General features: G+C 35.6%; 1 protein-coding gene across 5 annotated transcripts in view; it reads right to left on the bottom strand.

The window, feature by feature from the left end:
- The window catches only part of EFR3A (EFR3 homolog A), an 83,145-nt gene that overhangs the window by 17,498 nt on the left and 49,488 nt on the right, over positions 1–16,159 (bottom strand). For all 5 annotated transcript variants that reach the window (XM_048049828.2, XM_048049825.2, XM_066990754.1 and 2 more), the window contains 8 exons: positions 13,484–13,562; positions 12,693–12,828; positions 10,854–11,018; positions 9,429–9,543; positions 7,501–7,552; positions 4,378–4,550; positions 3,828–3,903; positions 651–812 (listed from right to left, as the gene is read on the bottom strand). In XM_048049828.2, the coding sequence (XP_047905785.1) occupies positions 651–812; positions 3,828–3,903; positions 4,378–4,550; positions 7,501–7,552; positions 9,429–9,543; positions 10,854–11,018; positions 12,693–12,828; positions 13,484–13,562 (958 nt within the window). The remainder of the gene's footprint in view (positions 1–650; positions 813–3,827; positions 3,904–4,377; positions 4,551–7,500; positions 7,553–9,428; positions 9,544–10,853; positions 11,019–12,692; positions 12,829–13,483; positions 13,563–16,159) is intronic.

Genomic DNA, 16,159 nt, shown 5'->3' with positions numbered 1-16,159 from the left:
TTTCAGAAGTTTCACAATGCAGGTGCACATAAGAGAATAAGGCTAGTGACAGAGAATGAACTGAGAACACAGTATGCAATCTTATCAAATTTTCATGGCACACAGAATATTTTTTGCAATGCTTTGATTTTAGATAAATAGATAAAGCTATTTTTTAACAGTTTCACTGAAGACTGGGTGCAAGAATGAAAAAGTGTTTGATACTATAAAAGAAATGTTAAAGAGTAAAGCCTCTCAACACTGATATAGTTTTAGTATAGGTAAGATTAACTAGCCTGCTTTGACGTAAGTTTCCAGTCAATTAACCAAGAGCTTTCTTCCAAGGTGAGGACATATACGAGGTTATAAAAACAGATTCTCAATCTGTAAATGAATATAACAGTGGTTGCAGGGAACGTTTCAACACATTTCTGCATCTGCTAAGTTTGATGAAGAGAACATGTTGTGGACTTTTTTAATAAATCTGATTAGCTGAAGCTTCCACGTTAATAAACGTTATGTATAAAGTATACTTGCTCAATGAATTGATCATATTAGGACTGAATGATATGATTTCCAATCTGAGTATCAACAGGCAAAGAAAACTATTCACATCTACATTCACAAATATAAATTTAGTCAGTGAACCCAGCACTGGTTCAGACTCATACCTGCAGAGCAATAGCTAATCGAATGAGGTCAATAACCACTTCTTCATTGGCCAGTTCAATTGTGGTAAGAGCTAGAGATGTATACAGCAGCTCAAAATTCTTTTGGACATTGTCTTCTTCTTTACAGCCTAAGTAGATGTGTCTGTACAACTGCTGACCATGCTATGAAAGACAAAGAAAGTGAAAACAAATATTAAAATCTCAGAATAATTTGGGTTAGAAATGATATCTAAATGTCCTCCAGCCCAATTCCCTTCTCCAAGAAGGAGATGACAGATCACATGGGATACAGAATTAGAAAAATTTACTCTGATAACAGATCACTTGGGATACAGAATTAGAAAAAAATAAAAATAGGTAAAACACACACACAAACAAGTACATGAAAACTACTAAGACCACTAGTTTACTATAAAGACAGCAGCTTATTTCAAAACACAGTACTGTTCTACTTTCTGTAGAAGTGTACAGATGGGCAAGATAATGCAGAGAACTGCATATGAATACCATACTGTGTCAGACATTGACATGCATTTCTCACTGAAATATTCAGAAAAAAAAGAAAAAAGCCTGTATATGAAAAAGAGAACATAAAAAGTAGATCTTGAAACATCCTCAAGCATATTCAAGTAACTGCAAGGGTTATCCATGTTCTCTAGTGTAGACACCAAAGTTGTGCATTAAGCAGGTCTTCTTGAATAGCAAACTAAAAAAAAAATTCTTCTAGAAGGGGGTTGAGAAGGTGGACAAGGCTCACTTACCACTGCACATATGGAGCTCTGGCGAAGAACAGAGGTTATCTAATAAAAGACCCTCAAATACAAAAGTGACTTTGATTTCCTCCTAGCACTGTGCTTAACCAAATTTTTGTAAAAAAACTGTTATTTCAACAACAAAAATAAATGAAAATAGAGACAGGCAGGTTAAGAAAAAGGTTTTGTATTCAAGACACTGCTTAAGATCACTCCAGCATTCTTAATCTGTAGAGGATACAGGTCTATTTCAGGTGACATAGATAATTTTCAAGATCTGAAGACTGATTTTCAAGATCTGAAGACTGATCTGAAGATGTTTTATCTCTGAAAGTAATAATTCAGCTTCAGAAGGAGGAGGGCAAGTTATTTTTTTAACATTGTCTCTTCAAGAAGGAAGATTTCACTCAAAGGAGGGAAACATGGAGCTATTACCAGAGCACAAAATGATGAAACAAACAAAGCTAAGGTTAGGTCTATAACGGACAGTATATTTGGAAAATAAAAGTAATGAAATAATTCATTCATTGGCAAAGAAAGATAGTTATATGAAAATAAATGTATAATGTGGACTTTTCTAGTCTATGTAGTATATTTTTTGAAGATTACAAAATGCCAGAAGCTTGACATTTCCCTAATAAGACAATGGCTATTGTTAGAATCTTTAAATGACAGAAAGAAAGTCTCCTGGCTTTGAGAATGTAGACTGAGATTAAAAGAGCTTTGTGCCTATGTCTGGTTTAATTCCACCTGAATTTAGTTACTGAAATCCCTAAGTTTGATACACAATTGCTGTGGGATCCCCACTTAAGCTCAAACAAGCCTAGATGGTCATTCAGGTCTTAATGGGCTTCTGAAGGTGCTTCATCTTTCTCCTTTGACTACACAAAAAATCTGGTATGAATAGACTACAGATGTAAACCGGGTATGTAAAATCAGGTTTATGATACGCACCTAAAACAGTATCACAGATAATTATTAAGTGATGTCATTCCACAGGGTTAAAACATTTTTAGAAGACCATATAATCTATTCTTAACCTGATTAGAGTCTATTTTCCTCTCCTGCCCTCTTTTTCAAGATAAAAACATTGATTAATGCTCAACTATCAACTAACTTGACTAACTGTCAAATACTTAGTCTGGCAATTAAAATTTGTATGCTAGCAAAATCAGTATATGCAGCTTATCGAAAATGTTTGATGTAAATCCAAGGTATTGTATTGACGAATTCCAATATAATTCATTTTTCAAAAAGATGCATTACTACTAATTGCCAATGTTGGAGTATTCTTTGTATGTGTCTTTTTCCGACATTATTCAGAACAGGGGCAAATATACTGCAAGGAATAACAACTGTACTAACCTAGCAAGAACGTGTACCTTGCAAACCTACTTGAAAGCAGCACAACTACTTTGCATAATTTTATATATCCATAGTATTTTTGCCTCTGGACAAATTAAATACCAATTCTTCCAATTCTTCTAACTAGAATATTTAACAAAGATTTACTTAATATTAAAAAATTATTTACTTCAGAGTCTATACTCTGAAGACATGCATCTTTTGTTCCACAGCTAATAGAAAACAAAAGCAATGCAGCAAAGGATAGCTGTGAGAAAACAGTATCATCTCAGGCAGGTGACAGTGATAAACGTTTCTAAGGCCTGCTTCCACTCACTTCAGGAATCTGTATTTTTTGTTTACAAATATACCCACACAGATGAGCTACATTCAGGAATGACAGAGCACATTAATAAGTAAATACATGGTAGAAAGTAAAGTGCTTAGTATAAAGAAGTAATTGTAACCTAAATATCAACTAACAAAATATGTTTTTCTTTAGAACCAAACATATACAGAAGTCAATTGGCACAATGTCCTGTAAAAAAAAGTACCTTGTAAGGAGGTTCAATTTTTCTTCAAAGTTAACGTTACTTCAGATGTAAGACACAAGACGTTTTACCAAGGCTTTTAAAGAAGACCTCTTAATTAAAAAGTAAAAATACAAAGAAAATCTGTAAAACTGAAAGACTACTATTGTTAATTGAGTTTATATTTTAATTGAGTTTTAACTTAAGAATTGATAATTGAATCTGTATAAAAAGACCTTACTAAGGATAAAGGAAATGCAGCACAGGGATCTAACTATAGAGGAATGTTTTCAGAACCATAGTTTAGATATACACTTCTCTAATTTCACACATGCAAGGATTTCCACCAAAGAGATAAATAAAAATTTAATTCCACGGAACCATCTCTGAAGTACCTACAAGTCCTCAACATTCAAGACACTAATTAGAATTAAAATCACTTGATACTGATATATGCAGCATGCTGCAAAAAACAGTTGAAGAAAAGCAAAGATACTGGTTCAGTTACTTCATCTTCTTTCTAGATGGAAAAGTTAACTTTGCTCTATTACCTTTTTCATGAAGCTGACGTCCTGCCTTGAAATTTTGTCTCGTTTTATCTTTAGATCAGAAACATCTGGTATTATTCTACAAAGGAAACCAAGATACCGTTTCAGGAAAAAAAAAAGTTGAAAGGGGAAGAGGACATGAAATAAATGAACTATTCAAACAAATCTTGAAGCAATTTCCATTTTAATTATATTTATGTTTAACAATGATATTCAGATTTCAGTTGAAGAGGCAGAACCATAAACATAATTATGACAACCACAGATATTTTTTCCTCTATATAAAATACCATAGTCTGTCCTCCACGAAGCAGATAATCAGTTACAAAGTCAATTAAACTTTCAGATATTGGAGTGGTCTTTTAATGTATCACGCTTTGTTTACCTGTAAAATTCTTTGCATTAATAAATGATACAGAGCACTGTGCATTTATCAAAACAGTACATTAACATTTTGTATTTGGAAAAATATTTTAAAAACAAAATTACTCATCACTCAGATACTAAAGTAGAACTTCAATTAAAGTAGAACCATGGCAAACAGAAGAATTACCGTATCCCTCTGAGTTTTGCTCTGTTGTCATGCCGATCAATGAGATTATGCAGAATTTCCAAGACCAGCTGCCTCAGCTCAGAGTCCTCCATGAGTGAAGGAGACAACAATGGGTCCAGAAACGGGGCAGGAAGTGCATTTGTTATTGTTGTTGCTTTGTATCCTGAAGTTACCTATTCATGATTGAAGTTGAGTATTAGTATGTGTCATTATTGCACTGTGAGTGTTACTCACAGCTGTCACTCACATTTTAGCAGGCTTTGACTGGCATCTGAGAGGTGGATTCAATTGGAAGTACTGTATTAGTTCTGAAGATTCCTAACCTCGCTACAGATTTGGAAGGATTTTAATACTCTTGTTCAAATGAACTCCCTCATCTGTTTTAAAGTGATATTTCTCAGGATCCCTACTCTGTCAACACTTACAAAGCAAAAATAAAGTAACTATTTATCAAATTTATAAGAAATAACCAGAATGAAAATTTGCAGGGCATAAAATGAAGGTAACAGTTTGAGAGAGACAGAGAGAAATCAAGCCTATATGTATATCTTAAACATTTATGGATACTACTTTATTGCAAAAAAAGGAACCAAGGAAAAAGCATTTTCTTGGAAATCTGCTACAGTGGTAATTTTTAACCCAATGCTAATGCTGGCTTGCCTCATTTGATTATTTTTCTCTAAAACAAGATTTGCAGATATACAATGAAGAGTTAGTTAACTTTAATATAACTAATTATATATTAATCAGTTGTACATTTATAGCAGTCAGAAATGTTTAAATGGCTTCTATCTCTTGAAGTAGATGTTAAAAAAAAGTAGTCTCAAAACCAAACCAGGACTGAGAAACAGCCAAGCATAAGCTGTTGAGAATGAGGGGTACAAAATAATCCAAAAATTAATTATAATAAAAACAATCATATGTTTAAGACTTTGCATAATAATTATATCTTCATTGCGTACATTCTATACTATTACTGCTTTTACATGCAAATGTGTGCAAGCACTATTCCTACAGCAGAACTGAATAGGTAGGAAATTGGTTGGCAAAGGAGCAGGAGGGCATTATCCCTGCCACAGGAAGGAATCTGATCAAATTTATTATTTTTTTTTTATGGAAAATTGCTAAGTTTACAAACAGTAATGCTGCAAATAAAAGTGCATATATTTCATGAAGTGCCAGATTTGAATTGCCTTTGCAACACTAAGGTGTTTGTCTGTGTGTATGCAAGACGAGACTCATTATGTTATGAAGTATTACTTTTGTGTACATAACAGATGATGCACAGTGCTCAGTTCAGTACGCAGAACAGGCAGGATTCAGCAACTTCTAGTTACTTAAGATGTGTGCAGTCCACACCTTATATACTGAAATAAAAAAACTTTGCTTTGAACACAAATTCCTTCCACTGTTTTTTGACAATATTTATCAATGTCAGAGTAATTCATTAAGCATCAAAACATTTACTTCCACATCTTTGTGCAGCGATGGGATTTTACTTCTGTACCCTAGAAGATTTGAAACAAAATTCATCAACCAAAGTGTTCAAATCCTTCCATATGCAAAATTTGGATCCCCCACAGCCTACTTACAGGCTATGTTGCATCCCAAACAATTACAACAGCTCTCACTGACTTGAATAGAATTTTTTAGACTGGTTAGATAAATATTGTCAGGAACAGTTTAAACATAGCTGATTCTATCTTAAATGAAGACAGCATGCAAAATGACCCTATGAGGTCCTTTCTAATATGTTTTCTACCTTTAAATCACAACTGTGATTGCTCAGCTTTTCTGCAAGAGGGAGTCTAGGATTTCATATTCTGACCTACAAAGAACTGTTTAACTGATTTGCTTAACACCACGCACAAATTTCATGGTGATGCAGGGATAGAAACTTATTTTCCAGGAAGGCATTCTACGGTTTTAGTAATGAAACGGTTCTTCATACTATTTCCCCTACCTCAGTCACTAAGCAGTTTTCAGCTTCTGTAACAAAATAGGCCAGGATTCTACAAGCAAGAGCCTAATATACTACCTACTTCTGAATCTTACTATCAGGACATACCTTGTTTTTACTGAATAAACCAAGAAAATCACGACATTCATATTATGAAGACAAAAAAAAAGTGTGTAAGTAACTTATTTTATCGTCAACTTTATTATATTACTGTCATTTCTCTCTTTTTTTTTTTTTTTTTCCAAACCAATGCAATATGTACCTATCAACATTACTGCCAAGACCACAAGTGCCAGTATTAGGGGTTAAAATTGGCATTTGGGAAGTTCCTGACACGTACATTCTAAACAATTTTTCAGACAGAATCTTTAAAAAGAGGTCTACAGTCCTGGATCTCTAAGATAATGCAATCTAACACAATGGACAGAATTTATCTGTGCTTAACTCTTTGTGAATTAAATAACGTCTCTGTATGTTGTTCATCATTAATGCTGTAAAAAGAACTAGTGAATGAACCCCTCCCAGTACATACTTGCATAAAACCTGCATTGGAACTACAGATAAATTGTGTCTTTAAACTAGGAGGTGTTTCTCTTTATTTCAGTCCTTCACAATAAAATGCTTCAAAGAAGACACTGGCAATTTTCAGAAATACTCTTTGAAGGTTTACATTTGAAAAATGTAATTATGATAAAACATTTAATTGTAGCTTACAAGAAATTTGGGAAATACTAGGAAGGAAAGAACAATGGTGCCTGAGGCTTTAAATCCTTGGAGATAGGCATCCATTCCCACACTTTTAAAAATATTAGTCATTTCACTAATTACAGCCTTTATAATGCCATAGACAAAAGTGATTTCACTTTGATGTTGCTAGCAGAAGAAGTCAGCTCAACCTACTTTGTGATATTCTTTTGGATCTGCAGATCCAATTGTAACTGATACTCACTAAAGCGCTCTAAGAGATGGAGGCATATTTCCTGATCTGCTTCTAACCCATGTTGGGAAAATGCTGTCACAATTTTTCTCAGTAGAACTACAGATCTATTTAATACAAACATATGTTAAATTTCATAAGGCAAATTTGAAATACTGTACTTATATGTATAAATATACACAGAAAATAAAATACTGTATGCTCATACTGAATACAGAAGGCTTACCATAAGTAAAGACCTCAATAACATGATTTGAATCCTCCTAGTTCCCAAATCCCTACAATTGGGAAAAAAAGTTGAAAATCAGTTCTTTGCATAGCTTCAAAATATTATTCTACTCATCTACAACATCATTCTAGCAACTGCTTTTTCGAGAACTGAATACAGTAGTCTTGGAAGGGACGCAGGATGGCCACAAGTAAGAGGAAAATATCTCCAAATGAGGTGCAGCAACTAGGCATTTTTGAATGGGACACTTAGAGCAAACCTTAAATAACAAACACACGTACACAATTGAAACAATAGTAAATGATATACGTGAACCAGACCCAGATCTTCATGTTCCATTTTAAAATCTCTGTGTACCTGCAGTGCTCAATCGGTACATGCTTGACTTTATTTTCATAGGCATCAGTGCTCAGAATGTTTTCAGACTTAAAATGTAATTGAGGCTATTAAGAAACCAGAACCATTTTCCCTCCAAAACTCTGAGTCTGAAAAAAAGTAATCTGCAAAATCAGCAGGAAAAAAAACATGAAAGGAACCACAGGAAGCCACGCAAAACACCAGTTAACCTGTTCTTCATCTCTTCTTGTTTTCCATCTGTTAGTACTAAAAGAAGTTAAATAACTATCAGTATTATAGCCACGTTGTGCTGCCCTTGCAAGATCTTACAAAATAAAAGTGTAATTGGAATAAAGTGCTCTATTCAAAGGCAGTCTTTAAAGAAAGTAAAAAAGATATAGACTCTTGATCTGCAAACCCCTTTGTCCACCAGTGTAAGGGAAGCGCAAGCCTCTAGCAGTAAAAAGTTGGCCCCTGCGTAACAGTAGAAACTTCCATTTCCACTGGCTATAACCCTGGCTATATCCACTTGCAGTATTACTCAAATGTTTTGTGTAGCAGAAAACAAATTTCCAGGTAAGTAACGCAAGACTATCATCAGTCAGAAAGCCTTTCTTCAGAATGACACATACACACCATACTGCTCAGTCCCATGTTTACAGAGAGTCCCATCAAGAAAAAATGTAAAGCTAAAAGACTCTACCCCTGCAACTGACAGTCCAAGTACAAAATTCTAAAACGATCCGTATTTCAAATGCCCTCCATGTTAACTGCCTGGCACGGCCAGATTCCTGTCTTCTATGGAGCACTACCACCCATACTGCAGGGCCACAGTATTTTTTTTTTTTTTAAAGTATATGAAAAGCTACCAAGAAAACAGAAGAATGACAGTGACTTTAAGCTAGTAGGGGGATCAGACTGCTAGAAAAGGATATGTGGTACAAAGTATCCACGCATACTTGGCCAGAACAGAGGTAACCCTTTCAGTTACTTTCCTCATATTAAGGAAAAGAAGCTTTAAACATTAACATTAAAGCTACAGAAAAAAAAATAAAGTATTATTTCTTAGTATGGCAGCTATTTATTACAGGAGTCTGCCCACCTGTAGCTTTTTCCTATTTCTTAACAAAAAAGGTAAATCTAAAATGAAACAAATTCACTGTAATTTCTACAATTTCTTAATCTGAAATCAGTTTATACAGAGTGAAAAGAAAGCAAAACCTGTGCGTAAATTACACAGCTATTTGAAAAAATGTAGTCAATTTCCCTCATTCAGAGAACACACATTTAAGAAGTTATGGAACTGACAGGCCATTAAGTAGGTAATTTCAGCAATATTTGCAGAGATACGGAGATCAAAAATATTTTAGTGCAAAATAAGTTGCATTTCAATCAAGTATTTTCTCTTGGTGATATGCCTGAAGACATGTTGATGATGCTATGCTTGTTTTGTTTCTCTATGGCATTTAATATAGACCTAGTGAGTGAGAATTTGCATTTAATTTTTCTTTTTTCTCCTACTTCTTATTCAGCATTCTAAAATTTACGTTTTTAATTAGAAATTCAAAAATATAGGAATTCATACAAACCCAAGGTGACTTGTATCCAGTGACTGTGAAGTTGACCCAAAAACAGGTACTTTTCCCATAATGAACATCATAATCTCTGATCTCTGGTAGTCTGGGAGATTGCTTCCAAAAAATCCTTAAAAAAAAAAAAAAAAAAGGATGAATTCACAGACCAAAAAAAGAAATACAGGACTTCTTTAAAAGATAAAACTTATTTATACAAGGAATTCATTTACAAAGTCAAAATAGGTGAATAAAATGTTTATTCTATCTGGGTCTATCTTTTGAAATTAACTATGATTTGTTTTAGGGCAGAATATTCGCATGTTCATTTCTACTTAATGGCATACAGTGTTTTTTCATGACACTTTCTTCTTTGAATTTTAATATTTTCTAATCTCATACTCTTAAATATATCACTGAAAAGTTAAACACGTGGCAACCCTTACCTGTAACTAGTGGGGAATTGTAAATGTTTCTTGTGGAACACAGTGTTACTACTTCAGTCTGTTCTTATGACACCATTAAATAGTATGGGTTTGCTAACAGATCTCACAGGTTTATAACTATTTTACTTAAGACTACCACTATGCAATAGTGTAAATGCAACTGTGATAGAATTAGAAAGACACTATAATTTTATTTTTTTAAAAAAACTACCTTGGAATTTTATTGTAATAGTGAGAAACAGTCTACTACATATTTGCTACTGCTCCAGAAAGCTGGAAGGAATGAGCAAAGATACAGCCTAGGGAATAGAATTTAAGATACTTAAAGAACAAGGAGGAATGCAAAGGGCACTGCAAGCAAACATCATAAATACACTGCAATATATATCATTAAACAGAGAGAAAAATCTGAAAAAAATGAGGGAGCCTATTTTTATGAAGTCATTTACAGACACTGTTGCTATCATTTTGAGCATTGCGCATAAAAGGGTTTTTTCCCCAACCTAAGGCATTCCATGGTTCTAGGATACAAGTACTACAGTTAAGTCATGGTAACACAACTGGCCACTGGGTGTCACTCTTGCTGTGTTTTAACACTGGTTTCTACAAGCTTTCAAGTAGTACCTACAAAACTGCATTACTTCATACAACTTGCCAGATTATTTTCATGAACAGACTAGTATTAGTGCTGTACCAAAGGTACAGAATGATGTCTATATTTCAATGGATATATAATAACGTAACTAACGCATTTACTGCATGTCCACCAGCATTTTAATTTTCTTTGAGCTTCCTGGATGCCTGCTCAGTTAACAATTATAAGGACAGTCTTTCAGAAGCCTATTCTGTAAAGTGAGCCTGTGACTTAGACGCAAGTAGAGAGGTACCACTCACCTTTATTCCTTTTCAATTCAAGCTCTGTTTTAGTACTTCCTCGTGGAGAAAAGGGTGGGAGGAAGAACTTAAAAAGTGAGCCTGTGATACCCTCATTACTCACCAATTGTTTGAATAATAGCATTCTGGACAATCCTCTCATCACTCTCCTTGGAGGCTGTGCTGAAAGAGGCACTTCCTGCTGAACTGCGCCTATCGCCCAACTCAAAGTCAACACTGATGCGCAAGTGCTTCAGTAAGGTATTAAAAACCTCCAGAACTGCTGGACCTGGAAACAACACACAACGATTGCACTCATCAAGGGAAAGATGCCTTCAGAAAATGAAAATTAGCCTTTTGAGGCTTTTTCAAGAGAAATCAGATCAATCAGGAAAGAACAAGTGAAATTCACTGTTTGAAGGATACAGCCTAAACTTTTGAAGTATGCCTACACCCTGATATTTTAGAAATTACTTCATAATTGGGAAATGCAATCAGGTGTATGTGCACAATCCATTACTATCAAGCTGTATGGTGTCTGGCTGGAATGGAGTTAACTTTCTTCATAGCAGCCCATGTGGTGCCGTGCTTTGGATTTCTGACTCAAACAGTGTCTATAACACACCAGTGTTTTGGCTACTGGTGAACGGTGCTTCCACAGCATCAAGGCTTTTTCTTTTTCCCACTCTGTCTCAACAGTGAGTAGGCTGGGGGTATGCAAAAAACTGAGAGACACAACCCAGACAGCTAACACAAACTGACCAAAGTTACCCCTTTGGTATGGGTATTACACACCATACGATGTCAAGTTCAGCCAGAAAAGCTCAAGGAGAGAAGAAGGAACGGGAGTGACATTTGCTGGTATGCTAGCTGTCTTCCCACATAACTTACGTTATGCATGCTAAGGCCCTGCTTCCAGAGACTTGCTAAACATCTGCCTGCAGATGGGAAATAATGAATAAATTCCTTTGCTTTGCCTGTGCATGCAGTTTTTGCTTCACCTATAAACCGTTACTATCTTGATCTATCAGACTTCTCACCTTTCTGCTATTTTCTCCCTGTCCTGGGGGAGAGGGATGTGAGCAACTGGCTGTGTAGGTGTTTCACTGTTGGTTGGAGTCAAATCACCCCACAAATTCTACAGAGAAACAGTATGTGGCTGCTGAAATTGAGTCAACAATGGGTTAAACTGTATGAGCTTGCCCCTGAATTTCAGTTATTTAAAACCTGTTATTAAAATCCAGTTCCATTTATTGGATCAAATAACGAGCTCTTCTCATAATATGATAAAAGCCTTCACAAGTTTCATTTCTGTGTGTAAGTGGGTCTTGTACTTGTGGGTCTAACTCAGACACAAGCTAATGAACTAAAGCAATAATGTTTCAGCACAAGACCGGAGAAAAACAACAGCAGAGAAGTACACGTGTGTACAGATCTTAAAAAATACTCTAGTTTCGTGGAACTATACTACCTTAAGCGATGTAATCAACCTTATTTTAGCCGCTTCATAGTTACTAAGGTAAAATTCCGCAAGATCATTCTACTCTCAATTCCTTTGTTACTGGTCCTCTCAATTCCTTTGTTACTGGTCCTCTCATATCAGCTGTATCACAAAGCAGCAGTCATCTTGACTTCTTGTAGACACACGCAGTTCCCTCAAGACTTTGCGACTTCTTATCAAGAAGAAATTCCTGTCTTTCTCAAGGCTGTAAAAATAAATCTACTGTTTTTTTCGATGCAAAGGATTATACACCCATTAGCAGTCAAATGACCAAGTACATTTGACTAATTGTAAATGGAGTAAGATTTCAAGCAAGTCTTATCAGCACAAAGAAGGAAAAAAACTAATATACACAAAGCCTTCTCCAAAATACATGTTTTTAATAGTCTGAAAACAAACAGAAACAAACACCATCCCTCAAATCTATCTTTTGGCTGATGCCATTATTTTAGTAAGACTTACCTATTGATCCTTTAGCTGCTATTGCAACTGCTTCCAAAAGAACTTGAATAATGCCAGCACGAACTCGTGGTGAATCCCTTTTGCAAACATCAAGATGTCTGAGAATTTCTTGTATTACATGATGGGAATACTGTGCCTATTAAAGAAGAGAAAATGAGAAAAAAGCTTCATCTGTGACTTTAATAAAGAATAAACTCATACACTATTCAGCTATAGTCACCACCATGTTCCTATTCTACAACATTCTTACAACTTTGTTTAAATTTCAATTCATGATTAAATAAGGACTAACAAAACTACCATAACACGTGATACCACACAGATCCATGCAGCCCAGCACATAAACACTTACGGCATTCAGGTATCTAGAAGTGTCTGCAAGAACAGGGGATGCATGACATACTACTTAATTCAGCTAACTGCAGTTCAAGGACTTAGCTGATCTTACAGAAATGCATTGTTGATACAAACACTGAGTAAACTCTGCTTTCTTCTACAAAGCTGGAATTTCATGACTTTATCTTATGGGTGTCTGTGCTTTACACAATCCAAGAGTCAGGTTTTGATTGCTTTGCAACAGACAACAGCAGTTGCCCACTGGTAAAATAATTTCTGATCGCAAAGCGCAATTAGGTTATTATTTGAAAAGTTTAATATTAAGGAATTATGCAAATGGATTTTCTGGATTCATTGACTTAATCTACTATCTAGCATTATTGTGGTGAAGTAAGCATTTAACCCATGTACTCAAAATGTGTATGTGAGGAAAGCAAACCCTGAAAAAACCCTACCTGTATAGAATACATGATGATTTTGAAGCAGGAAACAGCAAATTCATTGGGATCCCATAGCTTATGATGGTCTAAATGCCTATGAAAAAAAAAAAAAGAGATTTGAAATAATGACATTCCACACACGTAACTGTAGAGGTGTAACACTGATGGGCAGCTAAGCACCACCATGCCTCTCTCTCACTCCCCCTCCTTAAAAAGACAGCAGGGAGAAAATATGAAGCTTATGAGTTGAGATAATGACAGGGAGACTGCTCACCATCACAAGCAAAACAGGAACAGCATAAGGGAGATCAGTGTAATTTACAGACTACTGATAACAGACTTGAGCAGTGAGAACTAAAAGCAAACTAAAAACACGTTTCCCTCCTCTCCTCCCTCCCCACCCCATTCCATCCTTTTCTACCTCCTCTGCTTAAATAGCACAGGGAAATGTGGATCATGGTCAGTCCCCAGCGCTCTGCCGCTCCTTCATCCTCATTTTCTGCCCTTGCTTCAAGCACGGGGCCCTTCCCACAGGATGCAGTTCTTCTGAAGCTGCTCCTGCGTGGGCTCCTCTCCATGGGCTGCAGCTCCGGCCCGGGGCCTGCTCCTGAGGGGGCTCTCCATGGGCCACAGCCTCCTCCAGGTTATAGCCACCCTTCAGCTCCCACACTAGCAAAGCCTTGCCGTGTAAGCCCAGTACAATATTAAATGTTTTCCCTTAAGGTTTACTAAAAATTCACCTCAGAGGGATTATTTCCTTACATGTAGGTTCTAAACAATGACTTATTAACTAGGTGAGAAATCTGGGACTTCAGAAAATAATTTGTTCTCAAGGTTTAATATTTAATAGCAAAACATCTGGCTGTAACACAAATTCCCATAACCAAATCTGATCTGCTTTCAGAAATTTAAGCAATCTTAGTCATACCAAGGTTATACAGAATATACCATTTGCATTCAAAGTGCATGCATAAAAATGGACATGATATTACATGCACATTTATATGAAAAGATTGAAGAAGATGGTTAAGACATGGTTTGCACCTTGACAAACTTAAAGTTCAAGTAAGATAAAGAATTTCTTTTCAATCAGGAGTCACAAAAAGATGAATGTTACATCCAGAAAAGACCCTAATAGCCATTCTCATTTTCAAAGAGGTCTCAAGAATAACATATTTGGAAACCAAAAATTAAAAGAACTATTCTCTGTGTATATATTCCCATACAATTCCAAAGCATTTCACTCACAACACTGTCTTCAAGAAATGCCAAAACAAAATCAGAACAATAAAAGTACCTGCCTCTACTTAAATGTGAACAGAACCACTGACTAAAAACTTTGTCAGTTACAAGCAAAGACAGGAAATACAGCTTAAGCACCGTGCTGAAAGGTATCGGTAGGACGTGTCGGCTTTTCCAAAAAGGAGCTATGGAAAAGCATGACAAAAATAAGTGCATTTTTAAATTTGGAAGAATGGAAAAAGCAATTAGGGATGCCTTTTCATCAGGATGATTTAAGTTAAACAACAACAACAAAAACTTTTTTACAGAAACTGAATTTCGGCAATGTTTCTAAATAGGTATCTTAGTTACTGAATCACTTTTGGTTTGACCTTTGCCAAAGCCCGTAATAAATATCTAATGATGCTTCAGAATAACAAAATTGAACGCATACAGGTGAAAGAAGTAAGCACTCAACACAGAGGGATTGACAGGATGCTTTAACTTACTCTACTCAGAATCTGGAGGTCTCAATTAACTCAGTGGCCAGCTGCTGCAAGCCTAGTGACCCAGCAGCCTACACAGGTCTCCTTAAAGGCTGATTAAACCAGCAAAAGCAGAACCACCCTCTCATGCCCTAGATTATCTTTCTGTCCATTGCAGAGCTAAGAAAATGTACTGCCTTTTTGACATATTTCATACCGCTAATACAAATCCCTATAGCAATAAGATTTCCAATAATTTTAAAGGTGTAAATTTCAAGCTGGCCTGACAAGATAATAGCATATTTGCATTACTAACTATTAAATTGGACTACCCGTTGGCGATGGCTACCTTTCTTGTGTACGTTCCAAACACACAAGTGTATTTAATCCTACCTTGGCGTCAGAAAGACATACAAAATTACCTTTTTCTAACCTTCAAGGTTTTGCAGATCACAATGTTTATTCATGTCTTTTTTCTCCCTAATACCGTTCCAGTAGGGTCCATCATTACTTGTACATGACTGCATATTTTAGCTAACCTATTTTCTTGTTGTCTCAACAAATACAACATCATATTCCCCACTATATTTTTCTGATTGGAACTGATCCTTTGATCTTTTAGGTTCGTATGTGTTCTCTTTTACACCTGACAGCACTTCTTTACCTGTCCCAAAGGTCAATTCAAACAGATCATGGTCAACTACATCTTAAATCAAGGTTGGTTTTGTTTGTTTGTTTAAAAACAACTTCCCTCTCAAAACAAGACATACAGTTCTCTTCTTCCAGAAAGGCAAAACGTTAGCTGCTTCATGTAGCTGAACTGATGGGAAGACAGCAGGGGGAATATGACAGCCTAAGTTAATGTTTTATGTAATAGCTGAATGGACAACACACTTTCTGTACTGGAATTTTCCTTCTAAGAAAAGGAATATTAGATTCACATAGGTGATATATTTTACATGTCATAATGCAGGCAGTGTATTCA

The sequence above is a fragment of the Anser cygnoides genome, chromosome 2 (assembly GCF_040182565.1).
Source record: "Anser cygnoides isolate HZ-2024a breed goose chromosome 2, Taihu_goose_T2T_genome, whole genome shotgun sequence".
NCBI classification, from domain to species: domain Eukaryota; kingdom Metazoa; phylum Chordata; class Aves; order Anseriformes; family Anatidae; genus Anser; species Anser cygnoides.
The sequence above is the reverse complement of the archived record's forward strand: the minus strand, read 5'-3'. Positions and strand labels throughout refer to the sequence as shown.